The 17,046-nt window shown below is 46.0% G+C and overlaps 3 protein-coding genes across 6 annotated transcripts; 1 reads left to right on the top strand and 2 right to left on the bottom strand.

Moving 5' to 3' along the window:
- Positions 1-66: 66 nt before the first annotated feature.
- LOC117136033 (phosphoglycerate kinase) lies at positions 67-1,758 on the top strand. Of its 3 annotated transcripts, none has more exons than XM_033296653.1 (3): positions 67-330; positions 385-493; positions 560-1,757. In XM_033296653.1, the coding sequence occupies exons 1-3, from the start codon at positions 173-175 to the stop codon at positions 1,637-1,639; spliced, it is 1,347 nt and encodes a 448-aa protein (XP_033152544.1). In that variant the 5' UTR covers positions 67-172; the 3' UTR covers positions 1,640-1,757. The 3 variants fall into 3 exon arrangements, with proteins under 3 accessions (XP_033152544.1, XP_033152564.1, XP_033152555.1); XM_033296673.1 differs by having other exon boundaries at positions 385-482; positions 560-678; XM_033296664.1 differs by lacking the exon at positions 67-330 and having other exon boundaries at positions 388-482; positions 560-1,758.
- On the bottom strand, positions 1,718-5,066 carry LOC117136011 (hepatocyte growth factor-regulated tyrosine kinase substrate). Its single transcript, XM_033296630.1, has 5 exons — positions 4,909-5,066; positions 4,650-4,734; positions 4,329-4,593; positions 3,598-3,972; positions 1,718-3,523 (listed from the first exon to the last, which is right to left on the bottom strand). The coding sequence occupies exons 1-5, from the start codon at positions 4,937-4,939 to the stop codon at positions 2,006-2,008; spliced, it is 2,274 nt and encodes a 757-aa protein (XP_033152521.1). The 5' UTR covers positions 4,940-5,066; the 3' UTR covers positions 1,718-2,005.
- Positions 5,067-5,283: 217 nt separating this feature from the next.
- On the bottom strand, positions 5,284-14,600 carry LOC117144434 (ATP-binding cassette sub-family G member 1). 2 transcript variants are annotated; one of them, XM_033309594.1, is made up of 11 exons: positions 14,497-14,600; positions 8,601-8,866; positions 7,757-8,046; positions 7,502-7,647; positions 7,169-7,407; positions 6,693-7,000; positions 6,461-6,629; positions 6,298-6,398; positions 6,070-6,225; positions 5,799-6,007; positions 5,284-5,736 (listed from the first exon to the last, which is right to left on the bottom strand). In XM_033309594.1, exons 2-11 carry the CDS (start codon positions 8,689-8,691, stop codon positions 5,598-5,600), a joined length of 1,848 nt encoding a protein of 615 aa, XP_033165485.1. In that variant the 5' UTR covers positions 8,692-8,866; positions 14,497-14,600; the 3' UTR covers positions 5,284-5,597. The 2 variants fall into 2 exon arrangements, with proteins under 2 accessions (XP_033165485.1, XP_033165476.1); XM_033309585.1 differs by lacking the exon at positions 14,497-14,600 and having other exon boundaries at positions 8,601-9,220.
- Between the last annotated feature and the right edge of the window lie 2,446 nt (positions 14,601-17,046).

Here is a 17,046-nt window from a genome sequence, read left to right as displayed (position 1 = left end):
CGGGTTGCCAGATCGTGGTGAAGTAATTTAACTTGGTGTTGCCATAGGATTTGATTTTTCCTCTACTTTTTTGAAAATTAGTTAAAATAGTTTTAATTGTATTTAGTTTCGCAATTACTTCCTCAGCGTCCATTGGATTTTCAGTCAAAAATAGTTGATAAATTTATTTAATATGCTTCCTATGCGGCAGAGCTTATACCAAAGGGTTCAATCTCGATTCACAAATTTAAGGTTTCAACGATTTTTTAGCAAGGACGACTGCAATGGAAAGCAAGTAAAGAAGTTGAGCTTAAAAAATGTAGATGTGGCTGGAAAAAGGGTTTTTATGAGGTGAGTATCCTTGAGAGCTACGTTCTAGTGTGTGATCTATAACTTTATTTTTAGAGTGGACTTTAATGTACCCATGAAAGATGGTAAAATAACCAACAACCAAAGAATAGTTTCCGCACTTCCCACTATTAAATATGCCTTGGAAAAGAAATGTAAGTCCCTGGTGAGTTCATATATCTTCTTTCTATTCCTAAAAAGTATTGAATGAATAACTTAATTTTTTGTCTAGGTTTTGGCATCCCACTTGGGACGTCCTGATGGCAAGAAGAACAAAAAGTTTAGCCTGGAACCGGTGGCCAAGGAGCTGGAAAGTGTGCTGGGCAAGCCTGTCCAATTCCTGGACGACTGCGTGGGTGATAACACCCTGAAAGCTTTGAAAGATCCCTCCGACGGCACTGTGGTCCTGCTGGAGAATCTTCGTTTCTATGCCGAGGAGACGGGCAGCAGCAAGGACGAGAACAAGAAGAAGGTCAAGGCAGATCCCGAGAAGGTCAAGGAATTCCGAGCCAAGTTGGCGCAGCTGGGCGAGATATATGTGAACGATGCCTTTGGAACAGCACATCGTGCGCATAGTTCCATGATGGGCGATGGCTACAAGGTGCGAGCGGCTGGCTTCCTGCTGGACAAGGAGCTGGAGTACTTTGCCAAGGTTCTCCACGATCCGGCCAAGCCCTTCTTGGCCATTCTGGGTGGCGCCAAGATAGCCGACAAAATTCCGCTGATAACGAACCTCCTGAACAATGTGACGGCCATGATCATATCCGGTGGCATGGCCTTTACCTTCCTCAAAGTGCTCAATGGCATGGAGATTGGAAAGTCTCTCTTCGATGAGAAGGGATCCGAGTTGGTCAACGACATAGTCTGCAAGGCGAAGGAGAAGGACGTGAACATACTATTTCCAATTGACTTCGTCATAGCCAACAAGATCGACAAGCAGCCGGATAAAGTGGAACATGTGGATGCCACACAGGGCATACCGGGGAATATGATGGGTCTGGACCATGGCCAGGCATCCAGTGAGATGTTTGCAGGCGCCATTTGTGCGTCCCAAACCATCGTGTGGAACGGACCGCCGGGCTTGTTCGAAAACGAGCTGTTCTCCAAGGGCACCGAGTCCATGCTGGAGGCAGTAATCGGGGCCACTAACAGAGGAGCCACCACAATCGTTGGCGGTGGTGATACGGCCACCGCATGCTTGAAGTTCGGAGGCGCCGACAAGGTCTCGCATGTGTCCACCGGTGGAGGAGCCTCCCTGGAGTTGCTGGAGGGTAAGATCCTGCCAGGAGTGGCTGCCCTTTCGGACGCCTGAACGCCCAGCTTTACAATGGTTATTCTACTTACATGTACATGTATCTTAAATTCATTTTGGACAATTAAACAATCAGTCTCTCAAAATACAAAGTTATGTTTATTGTGGAATAACATTAGTCGGTTAAAACGTGATAAAAGAGCGGGGAACAGATCTCGTGCAGCATTTTTCAACTGTCTTTTTACCTCCATAAATTTGGTCTAAACTTAAAATTTAGCACGTTCCTTTCGCGCAACAAAAACTTTTGAAGTAGTAACTAATAACCGCGTTCAACTAAACAAAACACACATTTTTGGCCTAACAACCGCACGAGAACTGTTTGACCCAGCCCTGAAGGGTAATACAAATGGAATAACATCTCTTGGATTAATCAAAGCTAATCAGTTCCGCCGTAGCCGGCTCCTCAGCCTTAACGGGCACGGGTCCCGGTTCGTTTTGCGGCGGAGCAGGTGCAGCAGCCACCGCTTGGACTTGATTGTTGGCGATTTCGGTGACTGGAGGTGCCTGTGCTGCTGGAGGAGCCTGGTGCTGCTGCAGCATAACGTGACCCATTTGGGGTTGTGGCTGGGGCTGCTGAACAGGGATTGGCTGAGGTTGCTGACCAGGAATCTGCTGTGGCTGCTGACCAGGAATCTGTTGAGGCTGCTGTCCAGGAATCTGTTGAGGCTGCGGTTGGAATGGCATTTGAGGAGGCTGGGCAATCGAATGCTGCTGCGATTGCGGGACTTGCGGCTGCTGGAGGATAGCAGCAGGATTGTTGGCAAACTGATTTTCGGGCATGGGCGGCATTATCTGGGGATTTCCAGGTGGCGCGGGCTGTTGCATTAATCCGCCGGGTTGCAGATTCGGCGGCATTGGCTGCTGCATTGCCGGATTGTACATGCCCGGCGGAATGGCCTGGAACTGGCCATGTCCGTTGGGAGCCGGGGCAGGACCCTGCGGCAAATAGCCGGGCACACCGGCAGCATAGGGATTATAGACGTTGTTGAGCTGATGCGAGGGCGATCCATGTTGCGGCACCGCCGATGGTGGCATGTAGGGGAAAGGTGGAGCCGACTGTCCCATCAAATACTGCGCCTTCTGCTGCTCCTGGCGTAGCTGCATCTCGCGCTCCTGCTCCTGGATGCGCTGCAGTGCCAACTGTCGTTGATACTGCAGATACTCCTGCTTCTTCTTGCGCATTATGTCCAGCTTCTGGGCCATCTGCATCTGCCGCTGACGTTCCTGCTCCTCGGCGATCCTGCGCAGCTTCTCCACGTGCTCCTGACGCAGCTGGTCCAGCGCAGCCCGCGAGTCCTTGATCTGGGTGAGCTTGTCCTGTAGCTGCTCGTACCACATGCGCTTGTCGTCCATCTCCTTGATGTACGACAACTGCTGGGAGTGCAACGAAGTAAGGGTCATGAAGAGAGTCTGCACAGAGGAGTCGTTGGAGATGCTGCGGCCGCGACTCGAGTTCGACTTCATGCGGTTCACAAAGATCTCCACCTGGGTGCGCATATTGGCGGCAAACTCATCGATCTGCACTTCATCCGCACTCTTGGCCTGCAGGGCCATGATCTGCTGGGGCTGCGGAGTTGGAGGCATGGGGCTCGGTGCCGAGGGACTTGCCATGGAGGACGATTCGCTGATCTTGCGCTGCTCCCAGTAGCTGCGGTTTAAGTACTTGGCCAGCTCCGGATTGGTAGCCTCCTCCGGCTGCTGGTGGTACTCCTTGGGCTCTGGCGGTGCCTCCGGACTGGGAGACCTTTGCTGCATGCGATAGGCAGCGGCTGGCAGGGATTGCAGCTTGGGCTTCTGCTGCTCCGCTTCCGATTGACTGAGGGCCAGCGCCAGCTGCAGTTCCTCCTCCTCCTTGAGTTCCTGCTCGGTCTTGCGGGCTGGTGTCTAAAAGGCATATGGTTTGGCCATTAAACGGCTGTTCTGTTTCGATTAGATAGCTGTTTTCCAGAGTGACTCACCTGCACCTGCTGCGCCAAAGTGCTGTTCAGATACTCAGCCGGTAGCTCGCTGTCCGTCGGACGTGGTCCGGACTTGGCACCACCACTGCCGCTCGTCGGGCGCTGGAGTGCAGCGAAGCAGCCGTCGCACACACGCACCTCCTTTTCGATGCCGTACTTGGGCAGCGGACACTGCTTGGCCGTGCACTGGCCACAGAAGACCTGGCCACAGTTCCGGCAGTGGTGCTTTCGGTTGGTGAAGGTGAACTCCACGCGACAGCGATGGCATACCCTGCCATCTGCCCAGTTGGGCGCCGTGTCCGCCGTGAACATGGCATCTGCCTCCCGAAGTTCGGGGAACGTGTGTCCCTTCGCCTTCAGGATGGTCATGGTGTCCTGCAGAGAATGCGATTGTTAGCAATGGTAGGTGTAGTTGGGTGGAGTGAGTCTACAGGGGATTCCTCCTCAATGCTTAGTTCCTCCTCGGAGCTCATTTCTATTCAACTGATGACATTTCACTGTTTTTCGCTCTGCAGCAAACAGTTGTTCTCTACTAATTAAATTAATGGCAAGCACAGGGCCGGATTTTGAACTAAATGTGCTGGGGTGATGCAAAGTGGGGTGATGTTCAACCCAAACGAGAACCTTCATTATTTTTAAAGATAATACTGCGTAGCATAGTACGTTTCTATAGCCTAAAAGCGCTTGAATCTCATAGTAAATATCCCTATAGTTGGAGCTCCCAATCCTACCTTGATGGCCTGGTACTTGTCCGAGGAGCGGAAGGCGTTGGCCCAGGTCTGCACCAGCTCCAGCATCTTCTGGCGCACGTTCTCGTGGGGCGTGGACTCGAGGAAGCTGCTGAACATCTCGCAGTTCTCCTTGGTGAACACCTCCTCGTGAACGGGTGCGCCGCAGTTCTTGACGATGCTCTCGAGGACCAGGAGGGAATAGCAGGAGGAGTGCGGATTGGGCGAGTTCATCTTCTTCTTGATGGCGGCGAAGGCATTTTTGGGGCTGCAAATCGAAGGTTTTTGATTAAAATGATAAATCTGGAATCCCCCAAAACTTACGTGACATCTTTCTGGTTGATTTCATCGCAAATCAGGAGAATTGAGGGCCAGTCGGGCTCCAAACGCAAGTGACTGGTGGCATTTTCTGGGAGTGGAGAATGCGTAATTGTTAGACCTTTGTGTGTTTATCACAATCTTCAATTGTTTTGGAGTTCAATCGCCTTTTTATTGTTACTTCTTAAATTCTTGTTCTTTTTTTTGTTTTTCGATGAGTCATTTTTGCTCATTGGCTTAATTCCTTGACTTGGGTATTTCTTACCTAAGTTTTTGTCGAAACTTGATCGAAACATGTTTTCTGTGCTTTTATGCTGCTTCTCGTCGTTGGTTTTCTATTGTTATTAAACTAAAATTAAGAAAGCTTATTATTGTTTTGCAAGCAAAGAAATTTTCTGCAATGCGCTAGTGCTGCCACATCAATGAAATTAACATACCCTTACAGTGCTGCCAGATGACGAAAAGCAAGGGCAACGCAAGTAAGAGCAGCACTACGTGACTGACGTAACGTTTAACGTTAAGTTTAGTCTATAACGTTTTGCATTCTCGTAACGGATTTTTAAATATTTGAAAAGAGTGTTCGACTTTAAGCCCCAGAATGGAATCGCATTTTGTGCCATAGAAATTCATGCGCAACTCATTTGCTTAAGCTTCTTGTTTATTTCGTTTGTTCATACAGGTCTCGCTTACAATTAGGTTAACTAGACAAATAACTACACGTACATATATAAAGGTTAGTTATCCATACATAAACAGTATAAAAACTATGATTCGCTATGCTTAGAGGTTGCCGCAACAGTTGGCACTCGCATATTGCAATGGTCCGTTGCATTTGTTAAAGTATCACACGCCGGTATATAAAAGATTGGGTTTACTTGCAACTAAGCGATATACATACATAAGTAACATAAAATCACATTCGATTCAAATTAAGCCGAATACTAAAAGCCCCCCTCAGTTCGTCTTGATCTTGTGCTTCAGCGTAAAGTAGGCCAGAACCTTGAATATCGCTATTTGGATGAGGATCATGAGGATGTTGTACCCAAAGTCGCCGCCCTCCATACCAAATTGTCGCAGCACAGTCACAGCGTTCCTGATCGAGTCAATAATAAATGAGTACTTTGAATATTTGCAGCTTGCACAGGATGCACTCACTTGAAGTGGCAATAGAACTCCGTGGGCGGGCAGATCAACTGGCCACGCTGGTTGCCGTACAGCGAGATCACCATGTTCTCGAGGGCGTAGCGAAGTGGCGATATATAGGCCATGAACCTCATGGCAGCCGGAATGTGATTCAGCAGGATGAGAAAGCCGGAGAACATCAGCATACACGACGTCGAAACGGCGCCAACGAAAGTTCCATTCTGCCAAAGAAGTTTGTGGTGATAAAGGATTCTAGCTCTTGGTTAAAGAGCTCTCAACTTACCACTGGATTCAGCACGGTGCCCAGGAAGACGCCCAGACCATCCGCACAGATCGTGACCACCACCGCACTTAGCAGATACTTAACAAATCGATCCATCTCCACGGGCTGATCCGTCATCAGATATCCTATCGTTATATACACCGTCGAGAAGATGATCTGAAAAGGGAGTGAGAATATATGAGTACGTGCGGATAGGCTTTCCAGGAATTCAAAGGATTGTGCACTCACATGGACTGGAGTGGATGTGATGATGGTGGCAAGGTAATAGGTGCGCAGTTTGTACCAGTTGTTGAAGGTCTCCTTCCTGATGATCTCTATTTCGGCGGGATCTGTAACACGCATCGTATTATAGAAAGAGGCACATGGTATGCACTTCCCCATCCCGACTTACATCTCAATATGCCCGGCATAATAGTGGTGTACCAGAGATATACGCAATGGATCATGATCATGCCGACGTTGGAAATTTGCTTGGTGGCATTGCTGCCCGAATCGCCGAAGAACAAGCCAATCAAAATGGAACAGAGCACGTGAATGCCCAGCTTCAGGTAGGTCAGAGTCTGGAAAGGGTGTTTAAATACTTAATAAGGGCTTAAATTGTGGTATGAGCCAAGCTAACTCACCCAATCCCTGAAGAACTGAAGGTGACAGCGGCCGATGAGCAGCCACAGTCGCATGTATTCCGTGGGCGGATAGGTGTGCTTGGTCAGATCCTTCGAGGACTCCATGTTCTGGATCTCGATCTTCTGCACCTGCACCTGGACCTGCCCCGGTGACTGAGATTCGTTGAACTTGGCCACCTGCGTCTCGCTGGGCGCATCGGCATCCTCGCCCTGCATCAACTGCTGATCGTATCTCCAGCGTATGTCCTTGGCCGCTTCCGCCAGAGCCTCCGTCTGATCGCCGTAGTCCCCGTTCGCGCATTCCAGCACTGAAATGATTAACACCTTTAATGACACGCCCTTTTCCCGCTCACCAACTTGGGTATTGAACGGGTTCAATTAGGATCCCATGAAAGTGCCGCATAAAATGCCAGTTAATGGGATCCCAAGTGAGTAGCCGAAAGGGAAGGGCGCCCCGTTGGGCAGCAGCTACTCACGGAAGTCGGCGGGATTGTGGTAGGGCGGGCACTCCAGGCCCACGCTGCTGAGAAACATGACCGTGTTCTGGGGCGTGCCCTGGTAGGTGCATCGACCCGCGCTGAGCACGTAGACCAGGTTGAAGAGATTGTAGATGTTGGTCGACGGCTGGTGGATGGTGCACACGATGGTCCGTCCCTCGTTGGCCAGGCCGCGCAGCAGCTGGATGGTGTCGAAGGAGGAGGAGCTGTCCAAACCGCTGTGGGTGATTCAAGGTCGGAATGTGTCAATTTTGGAATCTGATCGGAGCGCAACTGGTTTCGAGGACCACAATGGAACTCGCTCTCACTCACGTTGTGGGCTCGTCTAAAAATAGCACAGCTGGATTGTCTATCAGCTCCAGGGCGATGGACAGGCGCTTCTTCTGGCCGCCACTCAGGTTGGAGCACTTCGTCTGCCGCGTCTTCGTCAGCTTCAGCGAGTTCAGCAGATAGTCGATCTGTAAATCACAAGTCGATTAGTGTGCACTCAAAAAAAAGGAAGGGAATTTATGGAACTTTGTGTTTTAGATTTGCATGCTCTTAAAGTTAATTGCTTGGGTTTCCTACCAGAGTTCGCTTTTCCTTGAGACTGACGCACTGGTTGGAGATTTTAAGTGTGGCCGCCATCAGCATGGTCTCCTCCACGGTGAAGTAGGGAAAGAAGTGATCGTCCTGCATTATGTAGCCGCACAGCTTGCGCGCCTTCCCGATCTCGATCTTCCCGCTGACGCCGGACTTGGTCAGACCGGTGAGGATGTTCATAAGACTAGATTTGCCCGCCCCCGAGGGGCCCATTATGGCGGTCAGTTCGCCCGACTTGAACGTACCCTTGATGCCCTTCAGCACCGACTTCTTCTCTGTGAATATAAATCAAAGGGTTGGCAAACATAAGTGATTAGTTAATTGTTGCAATATAAAGTGAGTCAATACTAGCTACTATATTTTAGTTGATTGCTGGTTGGGGTTTGTGTTAAAACCTTTATGCTATTCGGTTTGTGTAACTTTCAGTTAACCAGCTAGCAATAAGGTTAACAGGCAAACCTGAGCTAAAAAACGCTCATTAAAAGTGCATACATCGTAAAACAGAAGCGTATGCTTCGTATAATTTCGGATGGGTCAATCCAAAAAACGATGGCCTGTTCCACTTGGGGACTCGTGCGCAATCTTTGAATGTGCCCCATTTGCGGCAATCGTCTGCTCTATTGACACTAGATTATCAAGGAGTAACACCTGTGCTCCGGGATCTTTTCTTCCGGCACACTTTCGGTGCTAATAGAGATAGTCAATTTGCACTGGGAGCTAATGGAGTGCACTGCGAGAAATGAAATGAACCAAGTAAAAGATCCTCTAATGAAATACCCGTCTCACTTCCGATTTGAGACATATTTTTGGCCTTTTTTTGTGCACTTACCTTGCTTTTTGGGTACGTTGACCTGGTAGACGAGATCTTCGAAGTGAATGTCGATGCCGTAGACATTCTTCAACAACTTGCTGCTATCCATTTTGTGTGTACTCTTGGTGTTCCACCGTGCTGTTTACAAAACGTTTAAACGTTGGAACGCTGATTTATTTCGGAAGCTTATCGGAATATATTTATTGGCTCTGCTCGCTCGCCCTGCACATTATTTACACATATCAAATTCGGCGAAGAGCACTCTGGAATCGTTCTCGAAGTGGCTGTGCGCAGGAAAACAAACAACAGTATTATAATGGATTGCCAGCCATCTGGTTGGTCCAGCTTTCCAGTTGCAATGTGTGTGGTTGCGGGAATCGGAAATTATATCACTTTTGCCATTCAAAACTAAGAGCACTCAACGCGCCAATTGGAGCGCGTCTTAAAAAACGAGTGACCTCAAGGCTCGTGGATTTTCGTAACGAAAACTGGCGAACCGTTTCTTAAAATTTCTACACTTTGAACTCAGTATGCGGACTGTGAGTTTTCCTGGTGGAAAAGCTAGCATGGGAAAATCACGTTGAAAAACGAACGAGCGATCTGCGCATGCGCCCCCGTTGGCAGACAGCTGATAACTGCGGAAGAACTCGCCGCCGACTGAAAAGGTGGGAAGCTCTGCCGCTGCTCAGTCGCTGCTCTGTCGCTGCCTCTGCCGGCGTCAGCCAGAGCAAAGCACTAAAACAAAAACAATATATAAAAATTATAATCAGGCAGCGCTAAGCACACTCGCATATCAAATCGAAAATTAAAAAAAAAAAACAACTCAACTCGCAATGCAAAACGCGCTGGAAGTCAACAATCGCAAAGGAGCCGGCAGAATGGCATTAAATTTCAAGTTTAAACTTTAGTAAGTCATGTTTTTTTTGGCTTTTGGGCCGTCGAGAACAACGCACAAGGTGCCAATTCCAAGCCATTCAGCCATTCACTCACACCTGCATGGAAAGCAATAATTATGAAAATAATAATAATAACACAAAAAATACGCCAAAGAGCGAACGGCCTTGTCCGAAACCAGAACATCTAACACAAAAAATCAACTAAAAATTAATGTGCGAAATACTATTCTTGTGATTTCTCCAAGCTCAGTTGTAAACAAAAGTTGGAGAGTGTGGGAGAATTGGGCGCAGACTAGGCGAATTCCCAATCACCTTTTCTGCTAAATGGCTTGCGGAGATTTCCACTCATTACTTTTCGCAGCCGCAAGAATGTACATATAATAGTTGGCGAAAATTCCAGATTTGATTTAGATATGCATCTCGCACTTCTCCACTGGCCGCTTTCAAAGAACTTCCGCAAATTATTCAATTAGTCATGGAACACGTAGTTCAATTCCAGGGAAAACACCCGCTACGTGACTTTCGGTTTCACTAGTAATATGCCCGCCAAATACCCATTACACCTACTAATGATCTCGGGAAATTCGCTCCATGCAACTTGCCCTACGCTTGACTTTAGGGAATGGCTGTAACTTGTTGGCATGCAAATGGTGTAAACTGGAATGATCACCACTTTCTGGGGAATATTGCTTGGCGGTGCTGACTCAGCGGGCTGAGGGCATCGATATGCCTCAGTTTTGCGGGCTAGGGGATCACAATTACCGCAACAAGTAGACAGAACCGATTGCCAAACCGCCAAAAAAGTAGCAGCGAAAATTGCGAAACAGATAATTACGAAATTACATGAAAAAGCGCTGGAAATGGAAAATGGTGGAAAACAGAACGTTGCGGCGGTCAGTTCTTAGAATAGAAATGAAAACTGGTTTGGCGACAAACTTGGAAAAGTGAATCTGAATAGAGTTGTAAGAGGTGTGAAAGAGCGAGAGAGGAAGCAAACCTACTACAGTGAGCACCCGATATAAACTGAGCCATTTGTCAAGGCATCAGCTTATGTTTAATTACTTATATAATATTGTAAGACAACCTTCATGACAACATCAGTTTCAGAAACCATTTACACTGCCCCATGTAATTCTGCTCTTTGCAGAGTAATTAAAACCAGCAACCTTAAAATAATTGCTCTGCATTAAGGCCAAGCAATTTTCATAATTTTGTAGTAAAAAATCGAGTGACCACTGTAATTGCCGGCTGACTTTATGGCTTTTGTTCTCGCTTCGCAGTTGGCGAATCTTGCGCCACTGACCACTGAATTGCTCCTTTGAATGGACGGACACCAGTTCGTCTCGAATTGGGGCTGTGAGTTTGGGGCTTTAGAACTTGATTACGTGACCGTTGAATTGATGGCTCAAGATTTCGTACGCCACTTGGCTGCACACAAAAAACCTTCGCGCGGCAAACAAAAGTGATGGAAACAACGGCGCGCACGGAAGCGGCAAATAAATATAGTATAGTGTATTTCATATACGAAATGAGGTTATCATTATGATCCAGCACCACTTATGGGCGGCAGTCAGCTGTCCCGGGCTCCCATGGTTATCTATTCGCTTGGGCAAAATAATGTCAATTAATAATAGCTGTCCTACCTTCGCCATTGAAACCTCTGCTGACCCGCGGCTCGATAAAATTACAAATGCAGGCGACTATCATCGGCCGAACGGCAATAACAAATAATAACAACAATAATAATATAATAACAACAATAACAACGCAGGTTGAAACACCGACATGTCTTGGGAAGGCACACACTTGTGCCTCGGAACTCTGGAATGCCACTTGCTATCAATTAAAATAAATTGTAATAACATTGCCTTTGACTTTTCCACATTCGAATTGAGTCATTCTGGGCGAATCTCCCCGAAACTCTGCCATTTGAAAAATGTGTGTCTGGTTTTATGGGAAGTTTCTTCAGTTTACTAGGGGAATATAAAGCAATCCTATGGATAAGCTGAGAAGTGGGAAAATTTGATAGAGGAGCTTGTTTGTTGGGAAAGGTCTATGGAAATTATACTGGTCAGTTGTTAAGTAGTTAGGTTTCAATGGCACTTCATGCAATAATCTAATAAAAACGATAGTAGCAGTAGACAGATAGATTCCATTCCTAACTTCTTATCCATTTGGGAGCATGACTCATCCTAGATACTCCCACTTTTCAATTTGCGTTCCGATCTACAAGTGTTTTGGTTCCGGGTGCTCGGGCTAGGAAAAACAGATGCCTGGCATAGTAATACGTTCTAATCTTGGTCTTGCATAAACAAAACAAATCGTATAAACAAACCGGCAAGTGCTGAAAGAGAAACACCCTGCCTGCCCATCAATCCCAATCCGACGGATGGGAAAAGTTCCCGCACGTGTGTGTGCGGCAATGATAATGATCATCATCATCGCTTGTGCAATCCGAGGGTATTGGTATTGCCGCACTCAAGTAACATAAATAATCGCATAACCCGATGCTATAACCGTCTACTATTCTGCTATCAACCCTTTGTGATTTAGCAGTCGGGCAAAAAGTTTTGCATTCAATTAGCCGCTATTGCGCTTACGTAACGGCCAAATGCAAATATATAGTAGCTCATTCATGCGGCGATCTCGACACGCCGTTTACACTGAGAAGACACACTCGGCACTTGGGCAATTATCTATGCATCGGCTGTCAAAACTTCAGGAAGGGTGTCAAGTTCTGTCAGCGGATTTAGCAATTTAGCAATACCTTTCGAAAGCTGGCTAAAAATTCCAAAGTATGGACAATGAACCCCAGTTCTGGCGCAATAATTGCCAATATTGCTGAGCCAGTACAGTAGCAATCGACTAACAAGGTCTTTGGCAAAGTGCTTACCACAATATTTTCCGGTCTTTCTTTTAATTTATTGAAATTAACAACTAAACTGCATGAGGCTCTATAATTATGGCAACAATGTTGTAAGCCATTGCAGTAATTGGCCATACTATGAAGATGTAACCGCTTACAACAGTTAATCTCTTCCTAGATCTTAAGAGATTAGGTATGTAAATTAGCCCAGTCTGCAAGCAAGATCTCTTACTTTACATAAGACTATGATAGTGCCGTTTAAAGGCTGCAAAAATGTATCGAATTGACCCCAGCTGATAGCTCCTCCTTCTATCGTCTAGACTTCTTCTTCGATGGAAGAGCGCAAAAAATTCAACTGCCCCACATAGATAGAGCTTTTGGAAAAACAAACTTTTATTCCCCCGAAGTGATAACAGCGAGAAATCCAACACAATTATGCGCAAGAAGAGAGAAGAATACAACTGGCAGACACTAAGTGACGCTCATTCATGCTTTTATAGTCCGAAAATAGAATTCTTCTGTCGCCCTGCTGAAGATTTCAAGCCACTTGGGGAGCATTCTCTCACCCATACAACGCACACACACAAACACACACACATATGCGACTATATAGCCAAGAGATATAACGAATAAAGTGGCGGCAAGGTTACACCAAATCAAATTATGCTCTGGGCTACATTCTTGGCTCGCGATCATCTATTCCACTGATTAGAGGAATCCGAATCCGAATCCGAACTCAAGGCCAACTGGGCTGGAAACAGAAGCTCGGATTGGATCGGATCGGACCGGCTTGGCTTTCAATTCGATGGCACTTCCATTTCCTTGGTGCAGTTGCTCCGACCGACCGATAAGTCGTTTGTTTGCCCCAATAGATGATAAGGAGGGTCAGCCTTTTGCACAGCCGCACCCTCTGTGTGTCATGTGCACTGGGAGAAAAAACGGCAGAGTTTAAACTCAAGCAAAGGACTTCTCAAGTTTTGCAGCTCACTCACAATGGGCTAGCCTTGATCTATAATTGAACTAGTATAGATACCAATTATCCAACTACTAATTTCTAAAATAACAAGCTAATAAAATATTTATAAAAGACAAAAACGAAGCCAATTTCTTTGCTGTTTCTTTCTCTGCATGGGAAATGACTGACTTTGTTTGCACTTGTGTTTAGATTGGGGCGCGAACTTGAAGCCCCATGCAAAGCGGTGGGTATTGCATTACAAATTGTACTTTTCCACACCAGCTCCATCACCATCACCATCGCTAGCACCATCACCACAACCATCACGAGGAGCACCCGCAATAAGAGCCGCCCCAACCCCAACCGAGTGGAGCCTGCCGCCTGGCCCACATTCTGCGGTGCGGTGGTGACAATGGCATCGTCGTGTCCGCGAGGGTGGGGCCATCTTGGCATTGGTTCCATTCCGTTCTGGCCATGTCCGTTCGCTCTGGTGATATCATCATCACAATTTGGCAGGGCATAATCGCTGACTAATAAAATGCAAATAAATACTCCAGTTTATTTGATCAAGACGCCGCGGCGAACAAGTCCAAACATTTGGTCATTAAAACCCGAACGACACACGGGGCGTATGCGTACTACTGACGTGCGCTAATTGCGTAGCCGACACGGAGTCCCCGTGCAAGATTCTCCACACAGAAAGAAACCAAAAACCACTCTCCGAGTGGCGAACTTTGATCTGCGAAGAATCGGCCGAGTATAAATTGTTATGCCTCATTTGTTGATGTGTGTCTGCGGTCTATTTTCTGTATGATTTCATTACAATTAGAATAAGACCCAGAAAGCGAGGCGAAGGCCCCGAAAAGCGGGACACAGAAAACCGGGGAACGTGCCAAAAAAAAAAAAAAAAAATAAAATAAAAGGGGTAGAATGGGAAATAGAACACAGCTGGAAATTAAAGCAATTCCCCAACGAAGTTCAGAAAGGTGTGCATTTTCGATTTCGAAACGATTTTGTGGCATAAATTTGAATAGATGGATGCCAGGTTTTCCGTTCGATTTGCGTGCGTATTTATAATTTTTCTCCTTCTATTTCTGCTGACTCACACAAATTGCACTGGCTAATAGGAATGGGGAACATAGGATCTCGCGATCACAATGCTTTTTTTTTTTTGCAATTTTCCAACACGAAACACACCAAAAAACACAGCTGGCACTCGATTGTTGTTGACCGGCGAATGAAACGAACGATTTTATTTATAATTTCGGGAAATATGCAAACTTCTTGATTTGTAACACGCGCGCAGAAGAACCGAGACCATGTACCGTGTATATCTCTGGCCAAGAATATATATATATGCTATATATGCTTCCTAGCTCGGACGTGGACAAAACGCTTCCGAATCGCTCGAATTGCGACGCGAGACTGAGGCGACTTTCAGACAGCGACTGGCTAAGTACAACGCTGGGCCGCTCGACTAGTTTGCCTTTTCCAAGTGTTTGCCGGCGTCAGCGCGGCCGTAGATACATGCGCCACTGTATCGCGCCGAGCAGGGCCCACTGTACCTAGTGTTATTAATAAAAGCGGTCGCTCGGAGCTTCTTCGAGCCGCGGCCCCATTGTTTATGATATCCCGCGTGATTTGTGCGGCGAGTCGAATTCGATTCTCAGTATTCTACGAGTTTGGGACAATGTGCAAAATGCACATGTCGCATTCGCCAAATGCTCTATCAAAGGGTACTTGCAACTGATTATGATCTGATATGATCTGATTAATTAAAGTTCAATCTATATGCTGCTTTCTAAATTAATCACACAAAAATGTTAATATAATTTGTTAAGTGTTTTATTTGTATTGTATTTGATATACAATCAAATGTTCTGACTTTTCATTTCGTTCCGCAAGTCATAGAGTTGCAGCTTTATATGGCAGCCAGCCGATCTATTATATTTCCTTTTCAAGTTTGATGTTGTCCATGCAACAGTCTGTAATTTTGTGCTTAACGCTGATTATATAATCAGTGATAATGTGACACAGAAGGTCAGAGTTAACCAGTCATTTGAAATAGGGAATTGCTCGTTTGGCCGGCCTGACATTTGAGAACTTGTACAGCTTGAACTTGAATATGTTTTTTGCGGTAGCTTAGGCGGATTATCGCCTGGAACCTATTCTATTATATGTAGAGGTGCCCTATCAAAATACAAATATAGCCGGGCAAAGTCCGTCCTCCTGACGATGCCTCCAATGCATTTGCAGTTTGATAAGACGAACAAAAAGTGCAAGCGCATGCTGAGGAAGGGATTAGGTGATTAATATTGCAAGACAGCTCTTGAGTGGATTGAAAAATTCAACAAATTAACTCGAAACTAATTTGTTCACACCTCTAGTACGCGAATGGTAATTGCCAATGCAGTGGATTAATAATAGACAATTACTCGTGAGTATCGTAAAAGCTGTCTATGGGAATTCCGACTTGGCGGCTTTAAACTCCATTGGCATTTGCGTCGTCACCCAGTAAATGTCATTCGGCATATGGCAATTGCCGCCCCTCCGCTTAGCCTTTTAATTAGGCGATCTTATCGGGCTGGAAAAAAGGGTTACATATCTCTGGATTCGTCATGAAATACGACCCCATATTTGTTATTTGCACTTCCATAATAATGGACGCAATAGAAAGAGATACTCGTGCTTGTTGATTGTTATCGATGTGCTACATTACAGCCCATACAGTGCGTTTCACGACCATAAGCCCTTCATAAATACCACCAAATGAGACTCAGTTGCACTGATAAGCCTAATTTCTAATTGGCCATTAAACGGGGCCACACTATTTATATTCGATGATCTATCTATCTATCTATCTATAAATTCCTGCGATGCACTATTAGATTAATATTGAGCTTGCTGCATGTTGTGTGTACCTGTTTATTGATTGGCTTATCAAATTAATTCTGCTGAGCAAATGAAAGCCCTGATTATGGCTTTATTTAGTAATCCTAAAGCAATAATACTTTTTATTGAAGGCATAGTTGCTTTGTGGGCCATCTGTACTTTTGAAAAATATGCAACTGATGGGCAAAGTTTTCCACTTCCGCTGAGTCGCTTGTAAAGGTACAAATAACAAATAGTAATTGATTGAAATTCAATAATGAGTGATTATTTGAAATCGTATCAACTGCACTGCATTTATTCACTTACCTAAAACGTAATAGTATGCACTCGCTAATCGATTGGAATCGCACACGTTTTGCTCAGATAGCCTTATTAATTAATTGTTAACCCATAAATATTATTATGACACATGGAATGGCTCGCTGTTCTGATTACCATTTTGATTGATGGACCAAGATGTACGAGTGTGTGTGTGTTATACAAATGAATACGATTGAGCTTAGATCTGGTTGTGAAAGTTCTAACTTCCACGAATCTCAATTTTTTCATTTTTGGGAATAAACCTGTTGCCGCTGGAGGGTTCTAAAAACGAGAGTCTGTCTGCGGTCTAGACAGCCTGCGTATAGAGTATCTTTGTATCTACGGATGTGTTTTGGCTCAGATGGGGGTCTGTAGTGCGGCGTTATCAACGAAAGGCAGCCACAAATCGGCGGCGAAGTCAGCGGCTCCGTCGGCAGCATTTTCCTGCGTGATTTGAGCCGACATGCGATCGCGATCGCGTTTGACATTGACATTGAAATCGAACATCGTACGCTCACACAAACACGCTGCGAATACAAAACACAAAGCAGCAGC

This window comes from Drosophila mauritiana, chromosome 2L (assembly GCF_004382145.1).
Source record: "Drosophila mauritiana strain mau12 chromosome 2L, ASM438214v1, whole genome shotgun sequence".
NCBI classification, from domain to species: domain Eukaryota; kingdom Metazoa; phylum Arthropoda; class Insecta; order Diptera; family Drosophilidae; genus Drosophila; species Drosophila mauritiana.
The sequence above is the reverse complement of the archived record's forward strand: the minus strand, read 5'-3'. Positions and strand labels throughout refer to the sequence as shown.

Coding starts and splice junctions, on each gene's coding strand:
- LOC117136033 (XM_033296653.1), top strand. CDS start 173: ATGCTTCCTATGCGGCAGAGCTTATACCAAAGGGTTCAATCTCGATTC. Junction 331..384: donor GGAAAAAGGGTTTTTATGAG/GTGAGTATCCTT, acceptor CTTTATTTTTAG/AGTGGACTTTAATGTACCCA. Junction 494..559: donor AAAAGAAATGTAAGTCCCTG/GTGAGTTCATAT, acceptor TTTTTTGTCTAG/GTTTTGGCATCCCACTTGGG.
- LOC117136011 (XM_033296630.1), bottom strand. CDS start 4,939: ATGTTTCGATCAAGTTTCGACAAAAACTTAG. Junction 4,735..4,908: donor AAGTTTCGACAAAAACTTAG/GTAAGAAATACC, acceptor CTCCACTCCCAG/AAAATGCCACCAGTCACTTG. Junction 4,594..4,649: donor ATCAACCAGAAAGATGTCAC/GTAAGTTTTGGG, acceptor TTCGATTTGCAG/CCCCAAAAATGCCTTCGCCG.
- LOC117144434 (XM_033309594.1), bottom strand. CDS start 8,691: ATGGATAGCAGCAAGTTGTTGAAGAATGTCTACGGCATCGACATTCAC. Junction 7,001..7,168: donor CCACAATCCCGCCGACTTCC/GTGAGTAGCTGC, acceptor TAATCATTTCAG/TGCTGGAATGCGCGAACGGG. Junction 5,737..5,798: donor GAGTTCTATTGCCACTTCAA/GTGAGTGCATCC, acceptor TGACTCGATCAG/GAACGCTGTGACTGTGCTGC.